This window comes from Aulostomus chinensis, chromosome 2, assembly GCF_037954235.1.
Source record: "Aulostomus chinensis isolate RoL2024-O1b breed Wild chromosome 2, RoL_Achi_v1.0, whole genome shotgun sequence".
Classification (NCBI taxonomy): Eukaryota; Metazoa; Chordata; class Actinopteri; order Syngnathiformes; family Aulostomidae; genus Aulostomus; species Aulostomus chinensis.
The window spans coordinates 21,698,175-21,723,402 of NC_141321.1; the positions used below are offsets into that span (position 1 = coordinate 21,698,175).

The following is a 25,228-nucleotide window of genomic DNA, read 5'->3' on the forward strand; positions in this document are numbered from 1 at the left end:
TGTGTTTTTATTCACTGAAAGATCGATGTGTGGGTGCGATTTGATGGATGAATGAAGTCGTCTAGCTCTTGTCATTTGAGGGGAGGAGCCTACGGGTTGTCTGATGATGTCACAAAGTGCTGAAGCGGCCCAGAGATATTGATTTCAGAATTCAGACCAATCACAAAGACGTTCAAACATAATGTGAGAAGGGATCAAACAGACATGAAAAACTGGAAAAGTCATGGAATGTGAAAATATCCAATTCCATGGCTTTTTTTTTATGGAGAGACAGTCAGAAACTTCAAGAGTCATGGAAATTTGCTTTACAAAAAACTTGCATATATAAATACTCATAGTTCAGGTAAGATTTATATGATTTATTTACTTTACCACATACTTATTTTGTATCAAAGCAGTAGACTAGCTTTTATTTTCGTAAACCCTTTCAGAGAATGATGGTCAGGAAAAAAAAATCACAGTAATGGAAAAGTCAATCGAATTTATGGATAAACACTCCATAGATCCTGCGTGACAACCAACTTTTGGTGCCAAAAATGTCAGAATGACAGACTGAGATGGCTGTCAATCAGAATGTGACCTCACAAGAAAAAAAAATACTGCGGACCAAAATTGAAATTGGTCCAACCAACCATCTTCAACCTTGGCACTACACTTTCTGGTCAGTGTCAGCAGTTTCTAAGTTTGCAGCCAATCGGATGAATGATTGCCGAGGTAACTGACGGACTCACACTCACACACACACACAGATTCCTCGCTTAATAGAGGGACAGCATAACAGACCTCAACATTAAAGCTCAGACTGCCTTTATTCTCTAAAAACTGTAGAGATGCATTGTTTGTTTTCATCCATCTTCTGTCTAATGAGGGTATTTGATGACAGATCTCTAGTGTAACTGAACCAAGGAGATGACCTCAGAAAAAGTTGCATTCATCAACAAATGTGTCGTCGATGAGAGTGATGACGAGAGAGTGCGTCTGCAGTCTGAGGGTAAAGTTTGGAGGTTTAATGCAAGCAGAACATTTAATGTGTGCATTTTATAAGATATTACAGTCTAAAGGTGATCACTGCTGTACTAAAAAAAAATAAAACGGCAGCCAAAGAGGAGAAAAGATTTCTCCTCACTAACTTTGATGTTAAAACGTACTGCAGTAAAACACTTGCATGTTAAGTTCATCAGTGAACCGGCGTTGAGCTTTCAGGAAGTTTATAGTCAGGCAAGAATATTCATACAGCATCGCTCAGACTCGAGGCTTTCAAGGGTCACAGAAATGCAACTACATTAAGAAGGCATTAAAAGACACTAAGAGCCAAAAAGCACAATCTAGCAGATGCAGTGTTACGGGTATAAATACTTTATTACTAGTCTTTTCTTTAAATGAGCATCATATAATGGAGCATATTAAAGGAACTTGCTCCACTTTTGGGAACCTATGGGAACTAAAAGCTGCTTCACCTTATTTACTTCTGATCTCCAAAAAATAAACGAGTTAACCTGAGGAGTCACGGTATGCATTTAGGCCCAAGACCATTAAGTGCTTTATAGACGGTAAAAAGACTTAAAAATCCATCTATCCTCAAACAGAATTGCGCAGCAGACATTGGCAGCATCTTGTTATATGTCTGTGTATACTGTACGTACACTAAAAGAAAAATAACGATTCATTTGAAGAATACAGATTATTTATATACCATAGCAATGCAACTATGTAAAAAGACTATACGAGTAATAAAAAAAATTACAATACTATTTTACATTCAAAAATATAGTTGCCAAAATGGTTTAAATCAAGGTGAACAGGGAAAAAATTGTCCCAAAAAATGTCCTAACTGGGTGTTACATTGTTATGTAATCTAATGAATTAGAATTGCTGCACTGATATAAAGGAAAGAGGACAAAGAGTAATTTAGGAGCCAACAAGTTCCACAAATGTCATGGATACAGTACGTTTTGTTGTCTGTGTAGGTTCTCATTCATCCAGGTCATCGTAGATCGAAGCGAAGTAAAATCTGGTCAACTGGACGTAAGTTTATCTTGAAGACGTTTCACCTCTCATCCGAGAGGCTTCTTCAGTTCTAGTGAAGAGTGTGGAAACTCCAGCTCATAAACCTATGTGGGAGTGGTCAGTGCTATTGTGGTGGAAACAATTTATTGTGGTGGATACGTTTTGTTGCTTCACTAAAAATATCTGTTGACGTTTCTGTGGCTGTGTGGTAAACTGCCTGTTGACACATACTTTAAGGTCTGTAAGGCAACATCCAGCCTGTGCTGGTTGGTGCGTTTCTATCTGATCTTGCTGGAAACATTCATTAATGCTGCATGTAATATTTTGGCCAATCACATTCCTTAATTTCAGGCGTGGATTTTATAGCTTAATCTGATCTGAGTTTTTGTGCATCTTAACTGTCCATGGACAGTTAAGATGCATGAATTGAAAGTGCAACTACATGTGCAAATAAAAACCACATTCAAACAGACATGAGGAAGTGCTGCCTCACATGAATGTAAAGCAGGGAAGTAACTGGTCTTTTTCATTGCAGCTGTTGCAACAGCTCTCCGCTCTGTTTCTGTCCCACTCATGAGTTGGGCTAACATTTGACAACAAACTGCGGGCAGGGAGGAGAGTTCACACAGTCAGGGATGAGTTTTGGGGAAGACTTGCGCTGCCCACAGGCTCATGCAGCTGTCCTGCGTTTGCTGGACTCAGAGCTTCATCTGATGGAGGTCATGAGGAAATGGATGGGTCAGCGGGCGAAGAGTGAACGAGACTTCTCAGTACAGCTGCATCAGATGACTGCCATGGCAGGGAAATTGGACCGGCCTCAGACTGGTACAGGACCGGACTACATCAGCCAGCTCAACAAGGTGAGAATAGCTCAGACCAGCAGCAGAAGAGGGAAAGCTCAATACAGGATGCCTACTGTGTGTGTGTGTGTGTGTGTGTGTGTGTGTGTGCGCGCGCGCAAGTGCGTGTGGCCCGAGCGCAGCCACAAGATGTAGAATGGGGTAGGAAATTGGCAAGAGGCCATTTTAACCACCCAGTTAACACCTCTGGCCCAAAATCGTTCTGAATCATGGGAATCATGGACAGGTTGTGATCAAATCTTGTGTGATCTGTGTAATGATGTAGCAAGTGCTAATTGCTAACTAACCACTACCTGCCACAACTGAAAAAGACAAAGTCAAATTGGGGAAAATACTTCCTTGACCAGTGCAACACTTGAGGATTTAATGTTTAAACACCAACATAGTTTAAAACAACAACAACAACCAAAACACATAATTTTTAGGGTCAAAGTGGCAGTTTATCATTTGTATTCGGTAAAAGCTCGATCCAGGAACCGTTAAGGGGCCTTGATCTACTTAGACCTGTTGAAATAGTTCAGTCCTATTCAAGACTGACAACCTTTTGCAAACATTTTTAATCACTGAAGAGTTTTAGCAGAAGTATTTGTGCTCCATTGACTTCCATGCATCATACCATGTATCATCATTAATTTCCTACTGTTTTTCTGACATCCCCCACGCTTGCCAGTCCTGGGGGGTCCTGGTCTCTCAGACAGACGTCCTCAGTCAGGTGATGAAGAGGCACTCTGAGGATCTGCTGAATGGTCCCATTAGCAAACTGACGCTCCTCATCAGAGACAAACAGCAGCTACGCAAAACCTACGCAGAACAGTGGAACCTGCTGAGACAGGACCTCAGCAAGGTGTGGGACTTACACGCACGCACACGCACACACACACACACACAAACACACACACTCATACATTTAGGCATCTAAGGCTAAATTAAAACAAAGTGTCTTAAATTCCTCTTAAAACCAGTTGAGCAGGACCCTGATGCATTTTTAAACAGTGATATACTCAGCCATCACCATCAGTATCTCAGTTTTTATGGGGCAATACATCTCCAACTTTCTAAAGAGTTGTGTGTCTGTTGCAGCAAACTTCAAGGTTTATTGCTATGTCTTTGTCTTGATTGTATTTTGGACTTAAACATATTACTATTATGAGGGAGAAAGGATAATGATCACAGTGGTAGAGAATTTATATGACGGAATTTTTATGGGAGAGCACAAGTTGCTGCTTTGAAATGTTTTGGTTGATTTTTCTCAAGCATTTTATTTTGAAATGCAAATGAGCGCGGTGCTGGCAGCTTTGGAAATAGACAGCAGTCAAATGAAATGAGGTTCAATAGACTGGAAAGAGGGAGTGCAAATGCATTTTGATGCTATCTCAGGCTGCTCCGCATTGCTTTTTATGACTCAATTACACCCAGCGAATGATGTGTTCTTTTCCAGTAGCAATCGGGCAGGTATTTGTTTGATTTACATTTTCCTCCTTTGCTGCACAGAGCTCATTTATCTGTTTGTGTGTGTGTATGTAAGGGAAACAGATTTTACAATGTGATGGCAGCTGAATACGAAAGTCAAAGATTTCATCAGGTATAGGTTGGAAACACTGTTGACCAACCAAAATCAGAGTATTTCCTCGTATTCTTTTTTTCACGTCCCTCTGCTCCTCTGTCTAATCACAATGATGGTCTTGTCCACTTCCTGTGCCTCACACAAACCCACGCTCTCATAATCTTCTGAGCTTAAGCTGCATAAATAGCTCTGAACTAGACGTCTGCTCGTTCTTATTTCCTGTGTTTGAGTGCAGGTGACCCAGACAGAGCTGGAGAGACTGAAGAACATGTACAGGCAGGCGGTGAGAGATGCAGCCCAGGCGAAGAGGAAGTTCCAAGAGGCCAGTAAAGGTGAAGATTCCTGCCTGCTCTCACTTCTCTCTCTGTTTTATCACACTTAAATCTGAAATATTTCACCAGTGAAACATAACGTATCATCTCTATCTGTACGTGTGTTTACAGATAAGGAGCGTGACAAAGCTAAAGAGCGTTACACAAAGGCTTCAGCGAAACTCTATGCGCTACATAACGACTACGTGCTGTCTGTGCGGGCAGCTCAAGTTCACCATCAGCACCATTACAGTCACCTCCAGCCTGCTCTCCTCGGAGCTCTGCAGACTCTGCAGCAGGAAATGGTGCTCATTCTGTAAGAGTAAATGTGCATTCGTGAATACGAGAAGCTTTCTTTACTTTCTAATCAATCTGACCGCTGCTGAAACATGCGCGTGTCCCGTAAGCTAACATATTCATTCTAAATTTTTTTTTCATGTTAACCTCTGGAGCAGAAAAGAGATCGTGCAGGAATATTTTGACATTTCTTCTCTACTTCATCACGAAGTAGTGCACATCCATCGGGAGATGTCTTCTGCTATAATGTCCATCGATCCTCACAGCGAGTATGAGAGCTTCATCCACCAGAACAGGTAGAGAGAGGTGCACCTTTCCCCTCAGAGGTCAGTCATGCTGTCAGGAAAGCAGAGCTGGCAGAACAATAATCCTGTGAGCTGTATGTGTGCTTGTGTTTGCAGGTCTGTAGGGGAGATTCCTCCCTGTCCAGAATTCGATTGTACGCTTCTTGAGGACACTGAGAAGCTCAAACCCGAAGAGGTTGAACTAAATGACTTAACTTTAGAGACAATCCAGCACAAGTGAGAACAAATCATGAACTATTTTACAGATGACTTAATTTCCTTTATTTCTGAAATACCTGAACAACTTCATCTCCCCTCCTATTTCCTAAAACTCCATCTGCAGGCTTACTGCAGTTGAGGAGGAGCTGCTGGAACTGGCTGGGACTCTGGGATCCCAGCAGTTATCAGTTGAACAGCTGGAGCTGGAGCTGGAGGCAGAGAAGGAAGGCGTCAAGAAGGGCCAGAGGTGAGCTGACCACACAGGCCAGAGAGAAGTGAATGAAATCACACAACCTTCAAATAATGAAGTTTGACTCTGTGTGCTAGGCAACAACTAATAACCAGTGTGGTCCCAGGAGGCAGTAAGAGCCTTATGAATTATAATACAGCAATATGGTCAGAGTTATGGAGCTCTGGCCCCTCATTTGTCTTGGTTGATGAGGCTGTCCAAAGGTGTTAGAGGTTTACAGTCCGGTGGGAGTGATGGGGTCATTAACAAGCTCCTGGAGGACAGCTGAAAACAGTGTGTGTGTGTGTGTGTGTGTGTGTGTGTGTGTGTGTGTGTGTGTGTGTGTTAGCAAAAAAGTTTGAAACTTTAACAGCAGCACATATTAACCTGGTCAGACCAGAGGTCGCAACACATTTAGTACTTGAGTAGAAATACAAATACTTGTGTTAAGGTACTTCATAAAATAAAAGGTATTTAGTCTTGTTAACAGCGATGACTTGTAGCAGGTAGAATGAGTGAACTTGAGGGAACTGGATATAGTGTCATAATATCAAAAACTCTCACATGAAGATTTGTCTTATTTGGATTTATTGACCAGGCTGCACAGTGGTGCAGTGGTCAGCACTGTCGCCTCACAGCAAGAAGGTTCCAGGTTTGAGCCCCGGCTCCAGCACGAGATCTTTCTGTGTGGAGTCTCCATGTTCTACCTGTTCCTGTGTGGGTTCTCTCTGGTACTCCAGCTTCCTCCCACAGTCCAAAGACATCAAGAGGGGACGAGGCTGATTGATACTCTAAATTGACCGTAGGTGTGACTGTGAGTGTGAATGGTTGTCTGTCTCTATGTGTTGGCCCTGTGATGGACTGGCGATCTGTCCAGGGTGAACCCTGCCTGCCTCATTCACCCTACCTCTCGCCTGAAGGCTGATGGGATAGGCTCCACCCCCCTGTGACCCCTAACAGAATAAGCGGAAGAAAATGGATGGATGGATGGATGGAGGTTTAGATTCCAATTTCTAAAGTAAAGATTAAAACGTCATCAAATAATCTGATCCCAGGACCCATTTATTCATTCATTCATTCTTTCTTTTCATCCAGCTAAATTACAGAAATCACCAATCAAAGACTTGAACTCTAAGTTCACTCCATGTTAAACTGTATTAATATATAGCGTATATATATCTATCTATATCTATATCTATATATAGATATAGATATATATAGTCTTTGTTTTCTCTTCTTTGCTATTTTTCGATAGGGAATCATTTATGTCTATTCTATGATAACAGTGCTGTGAATGAATGTTTAGGAGAGTGCAATTTCCCTGGCAGAACATCCAAAAGGGATTAATAAAGTAGTCTGTCTGTCTGTCTGTCTAATAATGTGATCAACTGCATTGTGTTGGGGAATTTTCACCGGTCAAAGATAATATTGTGTCAAAAATGTGTTTTTGTGATTCAAATGGAGTTAATTAAAACTAGATTTTAGTGCAGAGGATTTTTCTCCAGTGACAGGTTTTACAACAACTATTAGCACGTCTGCGGCCTACTTCATTGGTAGCGTTACGGCTATAAAACGCTAGAGGATTTTTTTTTTTTTGGATGTCACACAGCCCCTAAAATATGACTCGTTTCAGAATCTGATCGATCTGTTCTGATAACATTCACCAAGTCTAGAAGAACCGCACAGTTGTTGTTCATCAACCTTTAAGTTAGCAGAGGAAGTATCCAGTTCTGCCTGTGTGAGTTTCTGTAGCACAGCAATGTTCATTTGGATGAAAATAGGAATAACTTTATTATGCTGTGCTTACAGGAAAGATGTTCCTAAATAAAATATACTTGATCAAAGTCATATACAACTCTGGAGTGTCCATAGATTTTTTTTTTTTTTTATAGTGGGCAGAGATTGAAGAAATATATATTTACGTACAGTATTTTGAGGCCAGACGATGTAACTTGTTCCCTCAGTTTAACTTATTCATGAACATGAGGAAAATGTTGTGCTCTCAATTTTGTTATTTCACATTTTTGAACATGTTAAAGCTTGTGGTCACTAATTTATTAAATTGAGGGGAAACTTTCTCTCTTTTGGCCTCAAATAACAAAAGAGGGAGAACAGGTTATGTCTCATGGCCTCAAAATAACCAAACTTGTGTCTCGTCGCCTCCCGCAATATACATAAATATTTTCTTTATGCCCACATAATTTTTCTTTCTCTCTGTTGCTACAGTGCTCCATAAACTTACAGCAACAAATTACAGTTTTCATCGTGTATTTAATTACTAATGATATTTCTCTCTCATAAAACGGCAGAAAAAGTGGAAATGTTCAACGTTGATTAATTTCCAAGAGTCACGGGGGCTTTCATCATCGGAGCCCTAAAGCCAAACAGTATATCATTGTATATGTATGAATGCAAAGAACAGCAGCAAATCAGCACATGAAAAGCTGAAAATCTAACGAAGCGATTCATTGGCTGATCATTTCAGCTCCAGTTACCACAAACAGTAGTGTCATTCCAGGACAGGAGCACCGGTCGCACTCAGTAATTAAGCTGCCATGACTGTAGTTTGTCATCTCCATGGTTCCTAATGGGAACTTGAGGGTGACATCATGCACAATGCACAGAGGGAAGTTCACAGGGACCCAGTATTTTCTCTGGGGTAAATCCAGCCGTGCACTAACCATTACTGTTCTGCTGACCAGGCTTTTGCCGGAGAAGAAGCAGAAGCCCTCTTATTGATTGCATTTGTCAATAGGAACGTCTGAGAACCTATTTGCACAGGCTGTTTATTGACATCTGAGTTGTCTTCCGCCGTCTAACTGCATCTTTATTGACCCATTCAGCCCTTTGCGTTTCTTACTCTTAAAAAGACTGTTAGAAATATGTATCTGTCTGCTATGTCCAGGGTCTATCAGTTCAGCAAGAACCAGGCCCTGGAGGGATGTCGGCAGCAGGTTACTGTCTCTCAAGGTGCCAGAGCCAAGCTGGAGGTTCAGAGGGTGATCCTGAAGGAGAGGTTAGACCAGCTGGGCTCTGGAGATCCTCCCTCTGCTCTGCAGCTGGACATAGACATGCTTTCACCATCGGCCAACTCAAACAACGTACGTTCCCCCACAGTCTGTCATGTCTTTTACATGCTCTAAATCAAAATACCCACTCTGTCCAGCAGTGGAAAAAGGATATTTCATGAAGTGATGAGGTGGCTTTATGACTGGCAGAATTCATCTGCAGCACAGCTTCCCTCTGTTAATCAGACAGACTGTCGGTACTGGGCAGCTTCCCATGTGTCAGGAGGCCCGGGTCTCACTCACTTCATACTGATGAAATAATAATGGTTCATGAAGGCGCACCGCACTTTTTTCTTTTTTTTTTAACAAAAACATACAAATTATTTTTTCTTAGTTGTTGCATAATGTTTCATGTGATTATAAAACACAATGAGGGACTGCAAAGTCAGGATAAACTTTATTACTCAAACTGGGAAATTCAGGTTGATGCAAAGCAAACATAGAAGTAGATATGCTGTAGGTAAGCAATTAACAGACTTTCGTTTTACTTTTAGCAAAATGCAAACCAGTGTGTTCATGCAACAGCTTCTGGATGCAGGGGTGAGTGAAGGTGGTGTCCATAAAGAGAGAGATGGAGAAAGTTTATTCTTTTTATTGTTGTATATTCAGGACTATTCTGGGAAAGGAAATGACACAGCATGACAGCACTTTTGAGCCATTTGAATATGCTGATGACTTTGCAGATCACTTCTTTAAGAAAAGTGTACTATCTGATTACTTTGCAATGGTTTCTAAGTCGGAACAAAAGTGTAGGTTAAGTTAATTGTAAAAAAACAAACTTTTTTTTTAACCAAACAGACCTGTTCTCATTCTTGCTACTGTGTGACCAAGCTGTGGAAACTGTCAGCTATCTGGGAACACACACCTGAGTTCCACCTGATAAACTAGATTTTATTTGTGAGAAAGCTTGTCAGAAACCATTTAATTAGGAAATGGAGGGCATTCAGGGTCAGACTTGACGTTCTGGATAGTGTATGCCAGCCTGAGTCTGACAGAGGTCTTTGTTTATAGCACATCTCTGTCTGATCTGGCTACTTGGCTTCAATGAGTAGATACAAGCTGTCCAGGACTGTTAAGAGAGCAGAGACGATAATAACACAACAAAAATAATTAGATGACCTTTAGAAGCCATGTCAGTCGTCAGTGACACCCCCCCTCCCTCCAAACTGAGTTTGAGTTTTGGCTGATGCTAATACTCCTGCCAAGGAAAAAGTCTACAAGGGCTCTTTATCCCAAATGCAATTAACATAGTCAACAAACCAGAGTAAGCTCATAGTTCCCTCCACGCTTGGATTTTTGAAAATCATTTTCTCCTTGTTCCTGAGCTGTGGGTGGAATGGGGGTGGATGCCATTTTGGGGAACTTGCAGAGGTGATTGTACTTTGTCCTCTCTGGGTGTATCATGCCAGACTCACATGGCTGGTGAGAGTGGTTTCTTGCATGCCTTGACACACGTGTGGAGGTTGTATTTCACCTTTTTTGAGGAGTGTTTAAATGCACTGATGTTATTCAATTGTGCAACAGACATCTTGTAGGCATATTTATATCAATACTCATGTTTTCAGTGTGGTCATTCTGTCCGTTAACAGGATTATTCAAAAACTATTTAACCAATTTCTCAAGACTTAGAGGGAGGATGGGGCACAGACCAGGGAAGACCCCACTGGTTTGGAGTACATTCAGCATTCAAGAATACAAACTTGAAATTCTTAAAAATTGTTTGTTTGTTGGCACGATACATCAAAAATCAATTTTATTTTGATTAAACTTTCTTGAAAATGTTTCTAATAATGCAAGGAAAAATGTGAGTGACTTCCATTGGTGATCTGGATCAAATTGCGGATCCTGACACCTGAAGACCGTTTTAGATCATCAGCAGGATATTAGCGGTATTCTTCATGGAGGCATGTGTTCCCTGAGAGCTTTCTAATACTTTAATCCACCTGTGCGAGACCAAAGACAATATTTCAACTGCTGCAAGTGGACTGTATAATTTACTCTGTTCCATTCTAACTTTCCAAAATTTTTTAAATGATATCGTATCACTGAAGCTTTGACATGGATAGTGCTGCACGAGTGGAGGTGTGGAGTGTAAAACGAGTGCATACGTAGGCGGCACGAAGGTGTAATGAAAAGTGTAGGGCCCTTCCAAATCACTCTGGAGTTTGACTCGTACTGTATGGAGTAGAAGTACATGCCTCTTATGCCTCAATTTCAACCATTCATTTTCACAGTCATGAGTCACTGGAGTATCCTTGTCCAGTGCAACTTTTAATTACACATACTTCAATGAGGTATTTCCATTTTATACGACTTTGTTTAGTTTAGTTTAGTTTATTTAGCACATAAAATAAAATACATCACACAAATAAGTGCAATTAAAAGAAACTGTGCAGGGAGGAGCGAGTGTGTGCCATCACATTTCAAACAAAGAATGTAGGTATGCAGGTACAATTAAAGAGTCCCATCAGTGATAATGATCCAATGAGCCAATAAACCAATAAGTAGTATTACAATGTTGACAGAAGCAATAACACATCTGATGTAATTTACTTTTCAAAAATGCATTTACCTGATACTAACTTAGCTTTAATTAAATTAGCTTTTGTACTGCAGTAACTTCCGCAGCTGTCAATGTTGTCAACATTGAGAGAGAACATAATCAGTAATTCCAATAACACATTGTAACATGATTTATTAAATATATACAAGTTATTTTAATTATTTGCAGTTAATGTGTTGCATTTAAACTAAGCAGTATCCTGTGCTCTGATCTGTTTTACAGGACCACAGCCAAGCTTCCTCCAAACTCCTCAGGGACGGGATCATTAACAATCTAAGTAGCTGGTTTAAACCTAAAAGTGACGTAAGTTAAACACTAAATTACAAATAGAGAAATTACAGAGAGAGCTCACAACACAACACAGAAATGAATGACACCTGAGTGGGTGCCATGGTGACCTCACAACGTGATAACAAAAGGGTGGTGTTTAGCTCTCCTCCTGGGAAACCTGCTCTCATTTAAGATGGGAGTTGTATGAGAGTTGAAGGTCCCTCCTGTCCCACCCTAAATTCTATGTGTTGTATGAAATTTGTTGCTCTGAGAATGATTTCAACATAAAACATCGAAAATATAGAATATTTCAGAAATCATGAAAGCCTCAAAAGAAGCATAAAATATGGCAACTGGACTAACGTCGTGTAGTCCAGTTGCCATATTTTATGCTTTTTTGAGACTTACCATGACCTGGATGACTGAGAATATCCACAGATATGAAATCACTTTAACAAGCTTTTAAGCATGTGGTGAATTTTCTGAGAGTTTTGATGTTTGAATGGAATTTCTACGTTTAAAAATGTGCAGGAAGGGGCTGGCACAGTAATGAGTAGAAAAAACTTTGTATCGAGGCCTAATAATTACACCAAACAATGACTGACTAATTATGGCAAGACATTGTAAACGCAACATCTGTGGAGGTCTGCTGCGGGACATTTTACCAGGAAAAGCTTTTTCCAGGTGAAGGACGTTGCCACTGGAGTGCCTGTTATATGCACTGGTACCTAACAACATTCATCATGTTCTGGTGAAGGTGCCAGAGTGTGAACACTAAGCTCACTCGGGCACATGATCCTTCTTTGGGGTTGTGTGCTCCTGAAGGCACCATGGGCTTCAGATCGAATTTGTTGGTCAAAGTACTTCATTCAAAACTTCTTCTTAAACTAAAAGTTAATGTTCTTCTTGGGCAGCTTGATTACATTTCATCCTTTTATTGCTGCTGACAGATGATAGCACACACTCTTCTGAACAGAACAGAACAGAGCAGGACTTCTGCACAAAAGTCTGTGTGCAGTATGTTATTTATGTCTTGTTTTGTTTTTTTTTTATCTTTGAGACTGATAAACTCAGTCAAGGATCCAATATGAGCAAATAATATTCTGTAATATGCAGTTCTCCAATCCTCCATTATTTGCTGTTTTTTTATGTTTTATTTTTTGCAAAGTGCAAACTTCTTCTCGCTTTCCTGCCAGAATTCCAGCTCTGTGATGCCCAGGAGGCCTGGATGGTGCTGCAGTTTTATTTTAAAGAAGAGACTCTCCTTTGAAATATCTCTATATCCTGCCTGCAGAATCACCCTAAAATCCATCCACCAATTGTTTTATTATTCATGCCAACTCTGTCTTCCTGTTCCCAGGTGCTTCCAGTGCTCACTGCGATGCAGGAGCTGGAGCGCCCTCTGGGACAGCAGGACTGGTACCATGGCGCGATTCCCAGATTGGAGGTCCAGCAGCTGCTGAAGAATAGCGGAGACTTCCTGGTGAGAAAGAGTCAAGAAAAACAGGGGTATGTGCTCTCTGTGCATTGGGATGGCTCCTGCAAGCATTTCCTCATTCAGAATGCAGATGTAAGTACATCTGTTCAATAGCACTTGACCTTTGTGTGGAGGAGACTTGTTTAAGTACATTTGTATTTTTAGTCTCTACATGTTTCTGTGTGCATTTTAGATCAAAGTTTTATGACACATTTTTGACAGTAGTTCCTCAAATAATGACAATTACATATGACTTCCCTTTTTCATTTTAGAGTTCCTCCATTTTATGTATAGGTACATGCAAACTGATGTTTGACGTAAACGACCCAGCTATTTGTTTGACATGCTCATATCTGTGGATCTATATTGATGGGTTTTTTAGTTCACCTTTGTAAATGTTTCTCTGTGCGTGTGAAGAATCTGTACCGTCTGGATGGAGAGGGCTTCCGCAGTATCCCGCAGCTGATCCATCATCTATTCTCCTCACAACAAGGTATCACCAGGAGGTCTGACATAGTGCTGAAGAAACCTGTTCTGAAGGTACTGCATCATAAATGTTGCTCAATAAAATCTTAGCAGCTAAAATCTTTAAAAAAAAAAACTGTACGTTTACTAAAAATTAAATATTGATGTCATATGTATCATATGTAAAAAAAAAAAATTTCATTTGAACTCCATCAGGACAAATGGGTGCTGGAACATGATGATGTTATCTTAGGAAACCTCATTGGACGGGTGAGTGAGTGTTTTCATCAGGTTTAATTGAGTTGTTTTTGTATTTAATTGTCAATTTATTTGAATGAGACTTAGTTGGGTGTTTGGTTGCCATGACTAAAACCCATATAACACAACGGTCTGAGGGTTAGAGTGACTCATTAATAATAGATTTGGTTTTAGGCAGTTTACATGTAATCATCAACCACTGCGCATGTAGAGCACGAGAAAAAACACCATTTCCATGTTTTAAGACAGAAAAATCATATTTGTATAAAGGCCAGTAATTCACATGTGGCATATTAACAGAGTGAGCATTCTCACTGGTAACTGTAATTAAGAAAGTCATCAGTCCTTATCTGTTTGAATAGTGAAGTTCAAATATTCGCAAATTAGCTTCCACTTAATGCACAGTCATATAGCAGCCCTCTGTGCTTAGGTACTTTCAGCTGATCTCTAATGTCAACATGCTAGCATGCTCACAATGCTAAGCAGATATGAGATGAGGATGCTACAAGTGATTCTAAACAGCTTTGGAGTTGTTGTGCTACAAATGAGTGAACATGATATGCAGTTAAATGCAATGCAATCTCAGCAAATGAAATCTAACTGTCAAACAAATTTCTGAAACGTAAGCAATCACACGGACTAAGAGTACTGGAATCACGATCCTTTACTATGGACTTAAATTCTCCTTTGCAGTATATTAATATAAAATAACCGCAGATGAAGGAACAACATCCATTAGTTTGATGACAATTAATTTTCTTGATGGTGGTGAAGTCCTAGTTTGATTGTCAATGTAGTAATGTTACTTAATTAGCACAAAAACACAGTATATCAGAGGCAGATGGGAATTATTTGTCATAAAGTTTTGGATAAATGAAATTTTTGGCTTGATGTAGAGTAGAGGTGGACTGTATCAATTTCATCTGTGAGTAAATAAAACTGTGAACACTTTGTAGAAAATAATTTCTAATCAGTCTGGATGTATCTGATTATTTTAGTGAGTCTTTGGCTGAAGTGTGCTGATGTTTCTACTGCATAGGGGAACTTTGGAGAGGTGTACCAAGGATGTTTACGCTCTGGTAACACTCTTGTGGCAATTAAGTCCTGTAAGGAGAATCTGGCTCCTGAGCACAAGAATAAGTTCTTGATGGAAGCCAGGTTAGCACACGCACGCACGCACGCACACACGCACACACACACACACACACACACACACACACACACACACACACACACACACACACACGCTGAACCTCACAAGCCTTCACACACCTCTCTGTACATCCAGGATCTTAAAGCAGTACGATCATCCCAACATTGTGAGGCTAATCGGCGTGTGCACACAGAAACAGCCTATCTACATCATAATGGAACTTGTTGAAGGTAAATAAGATTGTGTGAAACACCTTTACACCTTTTCACAGCTTGTTTACCTGACAAATCTAAGACTTATTGTACCTTTATTACCTCTCTGCTGTGCTCCTCCATCATCTCTCTCCCTCCTGAAATGAAGGTGGTGATTTTCTTTCCTTCTTGCGGCACGAGGGTCCGAGTCTGACACCAAAGATGTTGGTCAAAATGACAGAGAATGTAGCAGCTGGCATGGAGTACCTGGAGACGAGGAAGTGCATCCACAGGTTAGGCGATCAATCGCACAAATAATTCATGTTCCAAGTATACCCTTTGTGAGGACAGTTAGGTTCGTAGAGTGTTACTCTTTTATCAAGTGCGTTTCCACATTTTATTAGTCGCATTTGTCAGTCGAAAGATGTCACTCCTTTCACTATTTGCTCTTTTGCACATTTGGTATTTGACAACCATCTGCCTTCACTACAAAGATGTGAATAAGGGTTTTTTATATACAATCATTCAATCAAAGAGAAGTAAGCGTTCTTAATTTAATATACTTTATGTCCTGGTTTACAATTTTATGGATCTAAAGAGAAACCCCAAACAACAGGGCAGTGTCTTCCACTAAATCATAGTCCAGTGACAGGAAATGGTTGCATCATAAACATGGTCCGTACGTGGTGGGGTCTGAGCGTCTCAGGACTCTAGACAGCTTTTATTCTGTCTATCTGTAGGTCGCATTGTGATCTGATGGCTTGCGATTTTGGATTTAGAAACCAGGTCAAAAGGGAACGGAAAGGAAAAAAACAAAAAACAAAAATGCCATAGCCACAAATAATTTGAATACCAAACTGACTTCTTAAGTGGAAGACAAGTTCAAAAGGTGAAGGAATTTACTTGAAATTGCATTTCAGGTATTTGTGGGTGGTTTTGGACGATTATGAGAAAATGTTGTTTATCTAATTACTGGTAGTATCGAAAGGAAATGCTAAACATTCAACCTTGTATTTGAGAAATAAGATTCCAAAATCTTCTCTAAACTAAGACAGTGTAGGATGCTACAATGGGTGTGGTGTTCTCCCTCTCTTACCTTACTTGAAATTCTAAGTAGTTAAAAGTCTGCCTGCTATATTGGATCCATTTTACATGAGCCAAGAGAAACGTTTCCTTGGAGGTGGATCTCAAACCGAGTGGGAACTGGATAGAAAGATCAAAGATGGGGGGGATTTGCTGTCAAAGTATGTAATCAGAGAACAATGAGGAGACACCAACGATGCGTAAGCTGAACAACAATTTTCCTTTTAAAACAGAAGCGTGTTTGAAGGGATGTGCTGTTGAAATAGGGAGCCTTGAGTGAGTGAGGCATCTGCGGAGGTTGCTGGTGCTCTGGTGTGACATCCGGCTCATTATGGTGTGATTTGCCCAGCGGGAGCAGATAGAGGAGGCTGCTGGTTGCTGCTCAGATTTTAACATGTCAAACTGCCTTACATGCAACAGCAGAGACATGACAAGAAAGCATCCTCTGCTCCTTCCTGTCCTGCTTGTTTGGTCACTGTTTTTTGCTTCAGTGCGTGATGTTTTTGTGTCTGGTTTGTATCCATATTTCATCAACCCCACTTATGTCTTTCTCTTTCTGTCATGTGTTGTTGTTTCAGGGATCTGGCAGCCAGAAACTGTCTGGTTGCAGAGAAGAATGTGGTGAAGATCAGTGACTTTGGGATGTCCCGTCAGCAAGAGGATGGCGTCTACTCTGCAGAGGGCGGCCTCAGACAGATTCCTGTCAAATGGACGGCTCCTGAAGCCCTGAACTATGGTAGGTCACCAGTGCCCGACTGTCACAACCCTTCTCCTGCCTGTCTACATCCATCCAGATACCGTCCAACTGACAGAAAGCGCGTGTCTTTGTCAATGCTGCCCCCTGCTGGTGCTCACAGGTCGTTATACCACAGAGAGTGATGTATGGAGCTTTGGTGTCCTACTGTGGGAGACCTTCTCTTTAGGAATGACGCCCTACACAAGCATGAACAACCAACAGACTCGAGAGGAGGTGGAGAAAGGTACGGACTTTCATGATGGGAAAATAAGTTCCTTCACAACACTACAGAGGCCTTTTTCATACATTAATGATATGAATATATTCTAGCTGTTGTTTGGTGTGTTGCAGGGTACCGCATGCCGGCTCCACATGGATGCCCCACAGGAATCTCCAGACTTATGAGCAGTTGCTGGCAGTACGAACCCAGAAATAGACCATCATTCAAAGATCTACAGGCTGAGCTCTGTGTTATTTACAACAAAATAACATAATGCTGGCTGTGTATGCTGGTGATTTATAGTGCTTTCTGTTTGACAGGTCGCTTGTGTGTGTGGTTTGAATTTCAGAGAATATGATAATGTATCATCTTTTCACTGAAATGGATCTCCAGGAAATATAAACTAAAAATGCGAAAATTCTTTTAAAAAAGAAAAGAAAAAAATCAAACAAAAAAAAGTAGAATATTATTTATTTTGACTGTTGACTGACTGGAATTAGATTAAAAATGAGTTTCATGTTCCGCAATATCTGAAGAGCAGCTGATGGCAGGATTATTGTTTTGTTCCTCCCCTGTTACCTGTTTTTCATTCTTTTGAACAGGATGTTGTTGCTGTCTTGTCGCTGAGACGACACAAATATGTGCTTTTATAACACAGTATGTTTTGTCATCGCCAGTGAAATGTGAAGGCAAGGGTACCTGCCTCAAGAAAATTAAACAAGAAAAAAGAATCTACAGTACATCTGCCTGTTCAGCCAGCCAGCATAGAAACAACAAGGACATGTTTGACCTTTATGACCGGTTTGTTGTGTTTTAAGTCCAATTACAGACCTCTTAATTTAGGATCTTTGGTCTGCAGGTTAATGGGAACATCACTGAACATTTCTCTACTTCTAAAAAGGAGAGACATTCTTTGACATGCAATTCAAAAAGACAAGAAGAAACCTGTCAAAGTTTGTTTGGTTTTTTATTACACGGTATGTTAATATTGATATTTTTGTGATAAAAATGATTTTAAAAAATCTTTGACTGTTGACGTGTGTTATGAAACAAGAGTCACAAGAAAGTATGTTAATCTTGGTTTAAGAAATCAGTTCAGGCTAGAAAATGAATGATTTACTTCAGTGCGTATAAACACTTTGCAGAACTATAGCAGATAAAAGATGTGGTACGTCGTCTTGAGATCAGGAGGACGTTCAAAAGCTACCGGGTGGAACGTTTGTCCCCATCTATTACAAACAACCGTGGTACTTACATCACAGGCTCCATCAAGTCCATCGTTACAGTTGTGGCTGGAATATGATGAAAAGATGCATCGTGCATCTGCCCATAGAGCATGCTCGATATGCATCCTCCTGGCAGCGGGGGATGTCGCCACGGATGCAAACTCTATCTACCGTGAGATGCAGTGAAATTGTGATGAGCTTGATAAGCGTTTGGCGAAAATGTCTTGCAATGGCTTCAGTTTGAGGGATGTTTATTTGTTTGAAAATTTGACGCACTGAATTAAGTGTGAATCATGATTAAAGGAAAAACAAAGTCGTGATCCAGCCAGAAAACCATCAGTTCATGTGCTAATCAACGTGTTGTTCGGACAAGGCAGGTGACATTGTTGAGTGACAGTGAGGAGCCGCCTCATGACAGCAGCGTGGGTGTGGAGTGTCATGAGAAGGTTACTCCGATTTAATCTATCAAAACACCATAGATGCTACCGTCTGGTCCTGAAAGTCAGTGGCTCACCAAGACCTGTGCTGGAGGGTTATTGTACAATATAATGTGGATTAGTGTATTTAGCACGGAGAATCCCTCCCGTATTTCAGCGATAAGACATTTCTACCTGCTGATGCCACATTTGAGATTGATGCCACAGAGAATGAAAAAATGTAATTTTCCATTCAGAGTTGCTGTGAAAAAATTACTTCAAATTCTCACATAAGAACACACCTATATATTAAGGCATTAAGTTCCCATTAAAATTAGAGACCAGTGATCTGCGTGGGTGGAACACAGCAAAATATTTGCACACTGCGACCTCATCGATTCATTCAGGTGTCATGGATAAGAGATTGCTGTGCTGAGGAAGGTGTGACAGTTGACAAGCTTCTCCATCCTTAAAAAGTTGTCTAACATAGCATGATTAATTTCTTTAAGCCTTTGTAAGTGGTTGCTCAACAGTTCTGTAATTGAGAATGCTTTACCGGTTGAGCATGTTTTGTAACTTCTTGTTGTCCCATGAGTGGAGTCCCATGATAGACCCATTCACTTTTATATGACTGTGGCATAACTTCAACCTGCCACATCAGATCCAGTTTGGGTTGCAACTATAAAATGGAGCCTTTATTTTAGTTAACCGTTTGACCAACCAATGAGTACAAAGCAGTAACTGAAACCCAATTCATGTTTTTGATTTTTGTTCTACCTGGTTTGTTTAACTTGTTTGGTACATTGAGGCTCCGTTAGGTCAGAGATAATTGAACACACTGGCAGTTACAGATGCAAACTACTGGAGTAGCCATCCCTCCATCCTTCCATCCATCCATCCATCCATCTATATTCCAAACCATTTATTCATTAATGGTCTGGAGCCTATCCCAGCTGACATTGGGCGAGAGACGGGTTCACCCTGTACGGGCCAACAGTCCATTGCAGGGCCATCAGGAGCAGTTAGGGGCTCAGTATTTTGCTGAAGGATACTTTAACATGGTCACCAGGGGAAGTGAGGATCGAACCAGCTACCCGCCACTCTACCTTTGAGCCATGCTGCCACTCAATTTAAATCTAGGCAGAGCAGAATTATTGAACATGTGACTTCCTCCCCCCATTTTTTGATTTGATCCTTGTTTGATCCTCACTTCCCCTGGTGACCAAGTGTCTTTGAGCAAGTTACTGAACCCCTAATTGCTCCTGATGGCCCGGCAACAGACTGGTGACCTGTCCAGGGTGAACCCTGCCTCTCATCCTATGTCTGCTGGGATAGGATCCAGCCCCCCTGACCATTAATGAACACATGGTTTGGAATATGGATGGATGGATGGATGGATGGATGGATACTCCATTAGTTTGCATCTGTAACTGTTTAGGATGTGTTCCCCTCTGCATATTGTTAAGGTTGGGGAAGTCCCTGTCCATTTGATCAATGTGCAATAGACACAAGTCAAAGGAACATTGCAACTTTTTGAAAAACACATTCAACTTCCCTCTGGCTGAGCAAGAAGATAGAGCCCCTTCTCTCCTCCATAGGGGCTGAGACTCACAGACATGCTGACTGCTAATTAGCTTAGCACAATGAATGGGCAATGGATGCTAAGTCTTAGCAGACCTCTGTCAAATGTCATTGAATGAGGTTCAGGATCTTGGTTTGCCTAGAAGTAGTTATCCTCATTGTAGCTCACAAAGTCACGCAGAGTTATGAGTAGCAGTTGCTCTTCTTGTTGTCGACTGCTCGTTAACAGTGTTGGTAGTCACTTCAAGTGTTTGTGAAATAATGAGCATATATGACTGGATGAAGAAGATCTGCATTAAACCGGACTATGAATCAATTGGAACAATTTGAACAGTTTAGGTGTTGTTAGTAGTTGGTATCATCTAGCTCCAGATTAATAATATATGAGGTGATTTCTTTTGGAGTCATGGGGGGGTGTAAAAATGTCTGCGGGGTCGAGACAGTTTATGACGAGTAGAAAGGCAATCTAAACTTTTTGGACAAAATATCTTTTTAATAGTTTGGTTTTCTCTGAATTACACAAACAACAAATAATTCACAAATGAATAAAAACAGAATCATGTATCAGTAACAAAAACTCATAATCATATTTAATAGTAAGTCTGATAATTGTATTACTGCTTATGTCAGTATTATAATTGGAAGCAAGCAAAATTCGATTAAATCGGTCCGGAGGTGTCACACCGATCTGCACGTGCTTGGAGTCACATGATGGACCATGTGAGGGATGAAGATGCTGTGTGACAAAATGAAACCTGTGTCTTCTCTTCAGATTGTAACTCGGAAGGTGCCGGTTATCAGAGCGTCAAATCGCTGTTAGAGTCTGCAGTAGTTTTCTGTCGACTGCCTGACGCTTTCATATCGCTCTGGCATCTGGCTGTATGCACTCTTCTGTGCCTTCTAAGTTCTTGGAAATGCTTCTGTGGTTAGTCACTCCTCAAGTTGCACTTAGCAAATACCCTTGACTGACATTTTGACTGTAAAACCATAAGGGCTATCAAAAACAACGCAATTGTTTCATAAGACGCGGTTGGGTTCGCAGCTTCTTCCGGGCTCGTGTTTCAAACATGACCAATCACAGTACAACGTGGACTTAGAGTGACATGAATATGAGATCCTAAATGAATTGTCTGATGTCTTTTGGAGAATGAGGGGAAATTTTCATATTTTTGTGAAGCACACACTGACAAGAGGGCTCAGTCGCTTCCTCATATGAATGTTTGTGACAAAATGACATTGCAGACAATCTGTAGATACAATAATGGAGGTCAGTTTTCACCGACAGCCATAAACCTTCCACACTAATGCTTGTCTCTGGCCTTACAGGATGCCATGGCTACAATATTTTTTTTAAAAACAATGCTGAAGCAGAGCAAAAGAAACATACCTTAAAACCTTTGTTGTTTGAATAACTCATTTTCACTGATCTGTGTCTCATTTTCACTCTGATTGACAGGAGCTCACTATATCTCCCAAGGCATCGTTCCACAGCTCCCTGCAGCGAAGGCAAGGCATACCAAACCATGTGACAGAGAACATTACAGGAATGTGGACATTAGATAACATCTGAAACCTCCGTACAGTCCCGATGTCACATGTGCAACCACTCAAGGTCTGAAACATTCAAGATGGGACTGTATCATTTCCACATCGATTAACCTAACAGTCATACCAGTGCAGTTTCCTATTCTTGCAATTATCTTGGTTTTACTTGTCTAAGTCTATTTTAAATTTAGAAAACAACCTTATTATTCCCTTCTCAGCAGCATAAATCGCTAAGTCTGTTTGTTGAAATATTCCCAAGAGCAGCATGTCTTTTGTGCTCAGGGGTATTTCATCGGGCCTCCAGCTTTGTAATCTAACAACAATCTTCCTCCATCTGTGCCACCCTGCTGTCTGCCTGTCAGGTTGGTGCATCAGAGGTTGGTTTATTAATGCCTTTATCCTGGAGGCAAAGCTGATTCCTAATAAAGCTGTTGAACCTTTCACTTATGTGCCTCTGCTGATGTTAAATGCGCAAACTAAAATTCCCAGTAGAATCATTTCTCTGAGACTCTTCCATTGTAGAACAACAGAAATCATAGAGCCACGAATTAAAAAAAAACAACAATAAGATTGATACCTTGCGGTAAGCAGTGGCGTATATGATCTGTATCTTAAAGCTGATGTGTTTTTGAAGCCAGAAAAATGAGCAAGTTTAAGGAGGGACCTTGAGGAAGACCAAACAGTGAAGCGTAGGCGACTACGATTTTTCACAAATCTTTTACATGTTGTTTTTTTTCTGCCATCAGTGTGTTTTTGATGACAACACAGCATAATGCCATTCAACATCAAAAAGGATCGTTTTTGAAATGAAAACGAAACTTTTTAACTTTGGATTGAAGTAACTCATTCATCTCCTTAAAAATGGGATCTTAATTTAAACTTAAACTGAATCAACATGCAACATCTTTTCAACAAAGTACAGTTCAATTACGTAGTGCACTCGAGCAAGCCTCAATATCAGACTCTTACATGATCAGTGTGGAGAATCGCATCAGTAATGTGTTATGTAATTAGTTGGACAGCTTGACTGTATTGAATAAGGAAGCAGATATGATCTGGAATGTTCCCTGCAGTGGGGCCCTGACATATGATGTATCCTAAAACTGGAATCTCTTGTTAGATAGTTATCTAGAACATAACCAGAAAGCATTGTACAAGTTTCCCTGGAGGAGACAAATATCATTGGGCATGTGATTAGAATATCCAAAGAACAATAATTACCACTGTGACTGTGGCAGCCCATTCATGCGTCGTATTTATTTGGTACGTTTTCCAAAACTTTAACTTTGCTTCTGAACTCATTTGGCAGTGGTGGATTAAATAAAATGAGAGATTTCTACCAAGTACTAAGTCAAGCCACCTATGACATCTTATTAAAATCCTCCCCATGATAAAATTTTATATATGTATATACGTATGTATGTAATAATTTCGTTTCATCAAATTATTCTTTTTTTTTTTAGCCAATTTAGAAGGTATTTTGCAGTTTTTAATAATGACCAGGATTAATTGTTGTTGTTGGTTTTTTTCGCATCATTTTTGTTGTAATTTTGTTTCGCACAGCGCTCATGATATGATGATGTGACTTGTGGCCCCATTTTTAATGTTACTGCTTCTACTAATGCCACAAAATATTGTGATTTACTCTAAAAACTATTTTGCAAACCTGTACTTTCCACTCAGCAGCTGATACAAACATTTCAGGTTGTGAAATAAAGCCACAACATCACACAAGTAATGACCTGGTGACCTGTGCATATATCATGCATACTTTGAGTGACCCTTGGGGAAGTACTCCAAATATGCCTGCAGCTGCAGCACCTGTGTCAAAAACTTTAATCCTCACTTACAGGCCCAGACAATCTGCTGAGACGCGCCTGCTGGGACGCTGGGATTAATATATATATAAATATATATACACATATATAATCCTTTTTTAAAATGCTTTTTTTAACCTGTGCATTCACACCATTCTCACGAAGAAGAACACCAGTTCTCACTATTCATTCCACAACCTCCTCCCTCTCCCACAGCGAATCCCCTAATAAGCTAATAAGTAGCCGTGACTTGCTCATCTCTGCTCCTGTGTTCTTCTTTTGTCAAGTAGCATCAATTTTCTTATATATTGCATGATTCCTATCATCTCTGTTGCTTCAACAGTGTATGTATGTGTAAAGAAATTAGAGCCTGACCGGCTTGGATCAGTAATACATACACAAACATATGATCAGTTTGTTATATAACATATGTGGTGTAAAAGATGTCAAAAGATGAGTTAAAGTTATACTACTAATATAACAGTCTAAATAAAAGTATTACACAAGTCAAGTCAGTTTTATTTGTATAGCACCAAATCCCTACCAAAGTTATCTCATGACACTTTACAGGTAGAGCAGGTCCGGTACCACACTCCTTCAATAAATTCGCACCCAACAATTCTCCATCAACAAACACATCCTGCAACAGCGGCGACGAAAAACCTTCCTTTTAACAGGCAGGAGCGTCGAGCAGATCCAGGCTCAATGGAGACAGATAATGGAGAGAGACAAATATAGAGAAGGAAAGAGAGGGACAGCGATAAAGAGAGAGATAAAGAGAGGAAACTGATGGACAGACAGGTGAGCGGGTGCATTCTGCACTGTTAGTACTATGACTATTGATACTTTCAACGCGTTCTGCTGCAAATCTTTATGCCCTTTTCTTCGTATTTAAAGATAGTGGCCAATTCTCTGATATCTTAATATTTTACGCCTGAAAATCTAGTATTGGTTACTGGTGTGCAGATATATATAAGTGGAAGAATTTATCTTTGTGGATATAAAAGTGATTCAAAATGTAAATTCTTCCCTAAAAAAAACATTCTTGATCAGAATACATCGATTTAAAATCTATCTTTGTATTTTATTTTCTATTTTAGTACTTGGCTGCAGTGCTGCATCAAGGGAGGGAGACAGTAAAGAAGTTATGTAATTGCATTGGAAACTTATTTTTTCCACTTGACAACAAAGCTTTGCAGAAGAAATTAGAATTCTGAACATGAGGTGCAGCATTATGAACTAGTCTGTGAATGTTGGGAGAGAAAAATACACAGTAAAAGGACATTTGAGTGAAAGACTGAAAGTCTATGCTGCTATACCAGATAAAGACAATAAACACATTTTTTTCTGTCACAAAGCACAAAGCTGACTCAAAAGACACTGAAAAA

The 25,228-nt window shown here is 40.3% G+C and overlaps 1 protein-coding gene and 1 long non-coding RNA gene across 4 annotated transcripts; one reads left to right on the top strand and one right to left on the bottom strand.

Annotated features, from left to right (window-relative positions):
* The first annotated feature begins 2,557 nt into the window (after positions 1-2,557).
* On the top strand, positions 2,558-18,249 carry fes (FES proto-oncogene, tyrosine kinase). Its single transcript, XM_086184689.1, has 18 exons — positions 2,558-2,867; positions 3,538-3,711; positions 4,667-4,763; positions 4,875-5,058; positions 5,198-5,335; positions 5,441-5,560; positions 5,667-5,789; positions 8,677-8,872; positions 11,625-11,705; positions 13,033-13,242; positions 13,567-13,689; positions 13,831-13,884; positions 14,912-15,030; positions 15,161-15,255; positions 15,386-15,509; positions 16,878-17,035; positions 17,157-17,279; positions 17,387-18,249. Exons 1-18 carry the CDS (start codon positions 2,643-2,645, stop codon positions 17,527-17,529), a joined length of 2,487 nt encoding a protein of 828 aa, XP_086040815.1. The 5' UTR covers positions 2,558-2,642; the 3' UTR covers positions 17,530-18,249.
* On the bottom strand, positions 11,178-18,826 carry LOC147269426 (uncharacterized). Of its 3 annotated transcripts, none has more exons than XR_015109996.1 (3): positions 18,511-18,826; positions 13,576-15,483; positions 11,178-13,152 (listed from the first exon to the last, which is right to left on the bottom strand). It is a non-coding gene; the product is annotated as an uncharacterized LOC147269426 (long non-coding RNA). The 3 variants fall into 3 exon arrangements; XR_015109995.1 differs by having other exon boundaries at positions 13,537-15,483; XR_015109997.1 differs by lacking the exon at positions 11,178-13,152 and having other exon boundaries at positions 13,255-13,683; positions 15,340-15,483.
* Between the last annotated feature and the right edge of the window lie 6,402 nt (positions 18,827-25,228).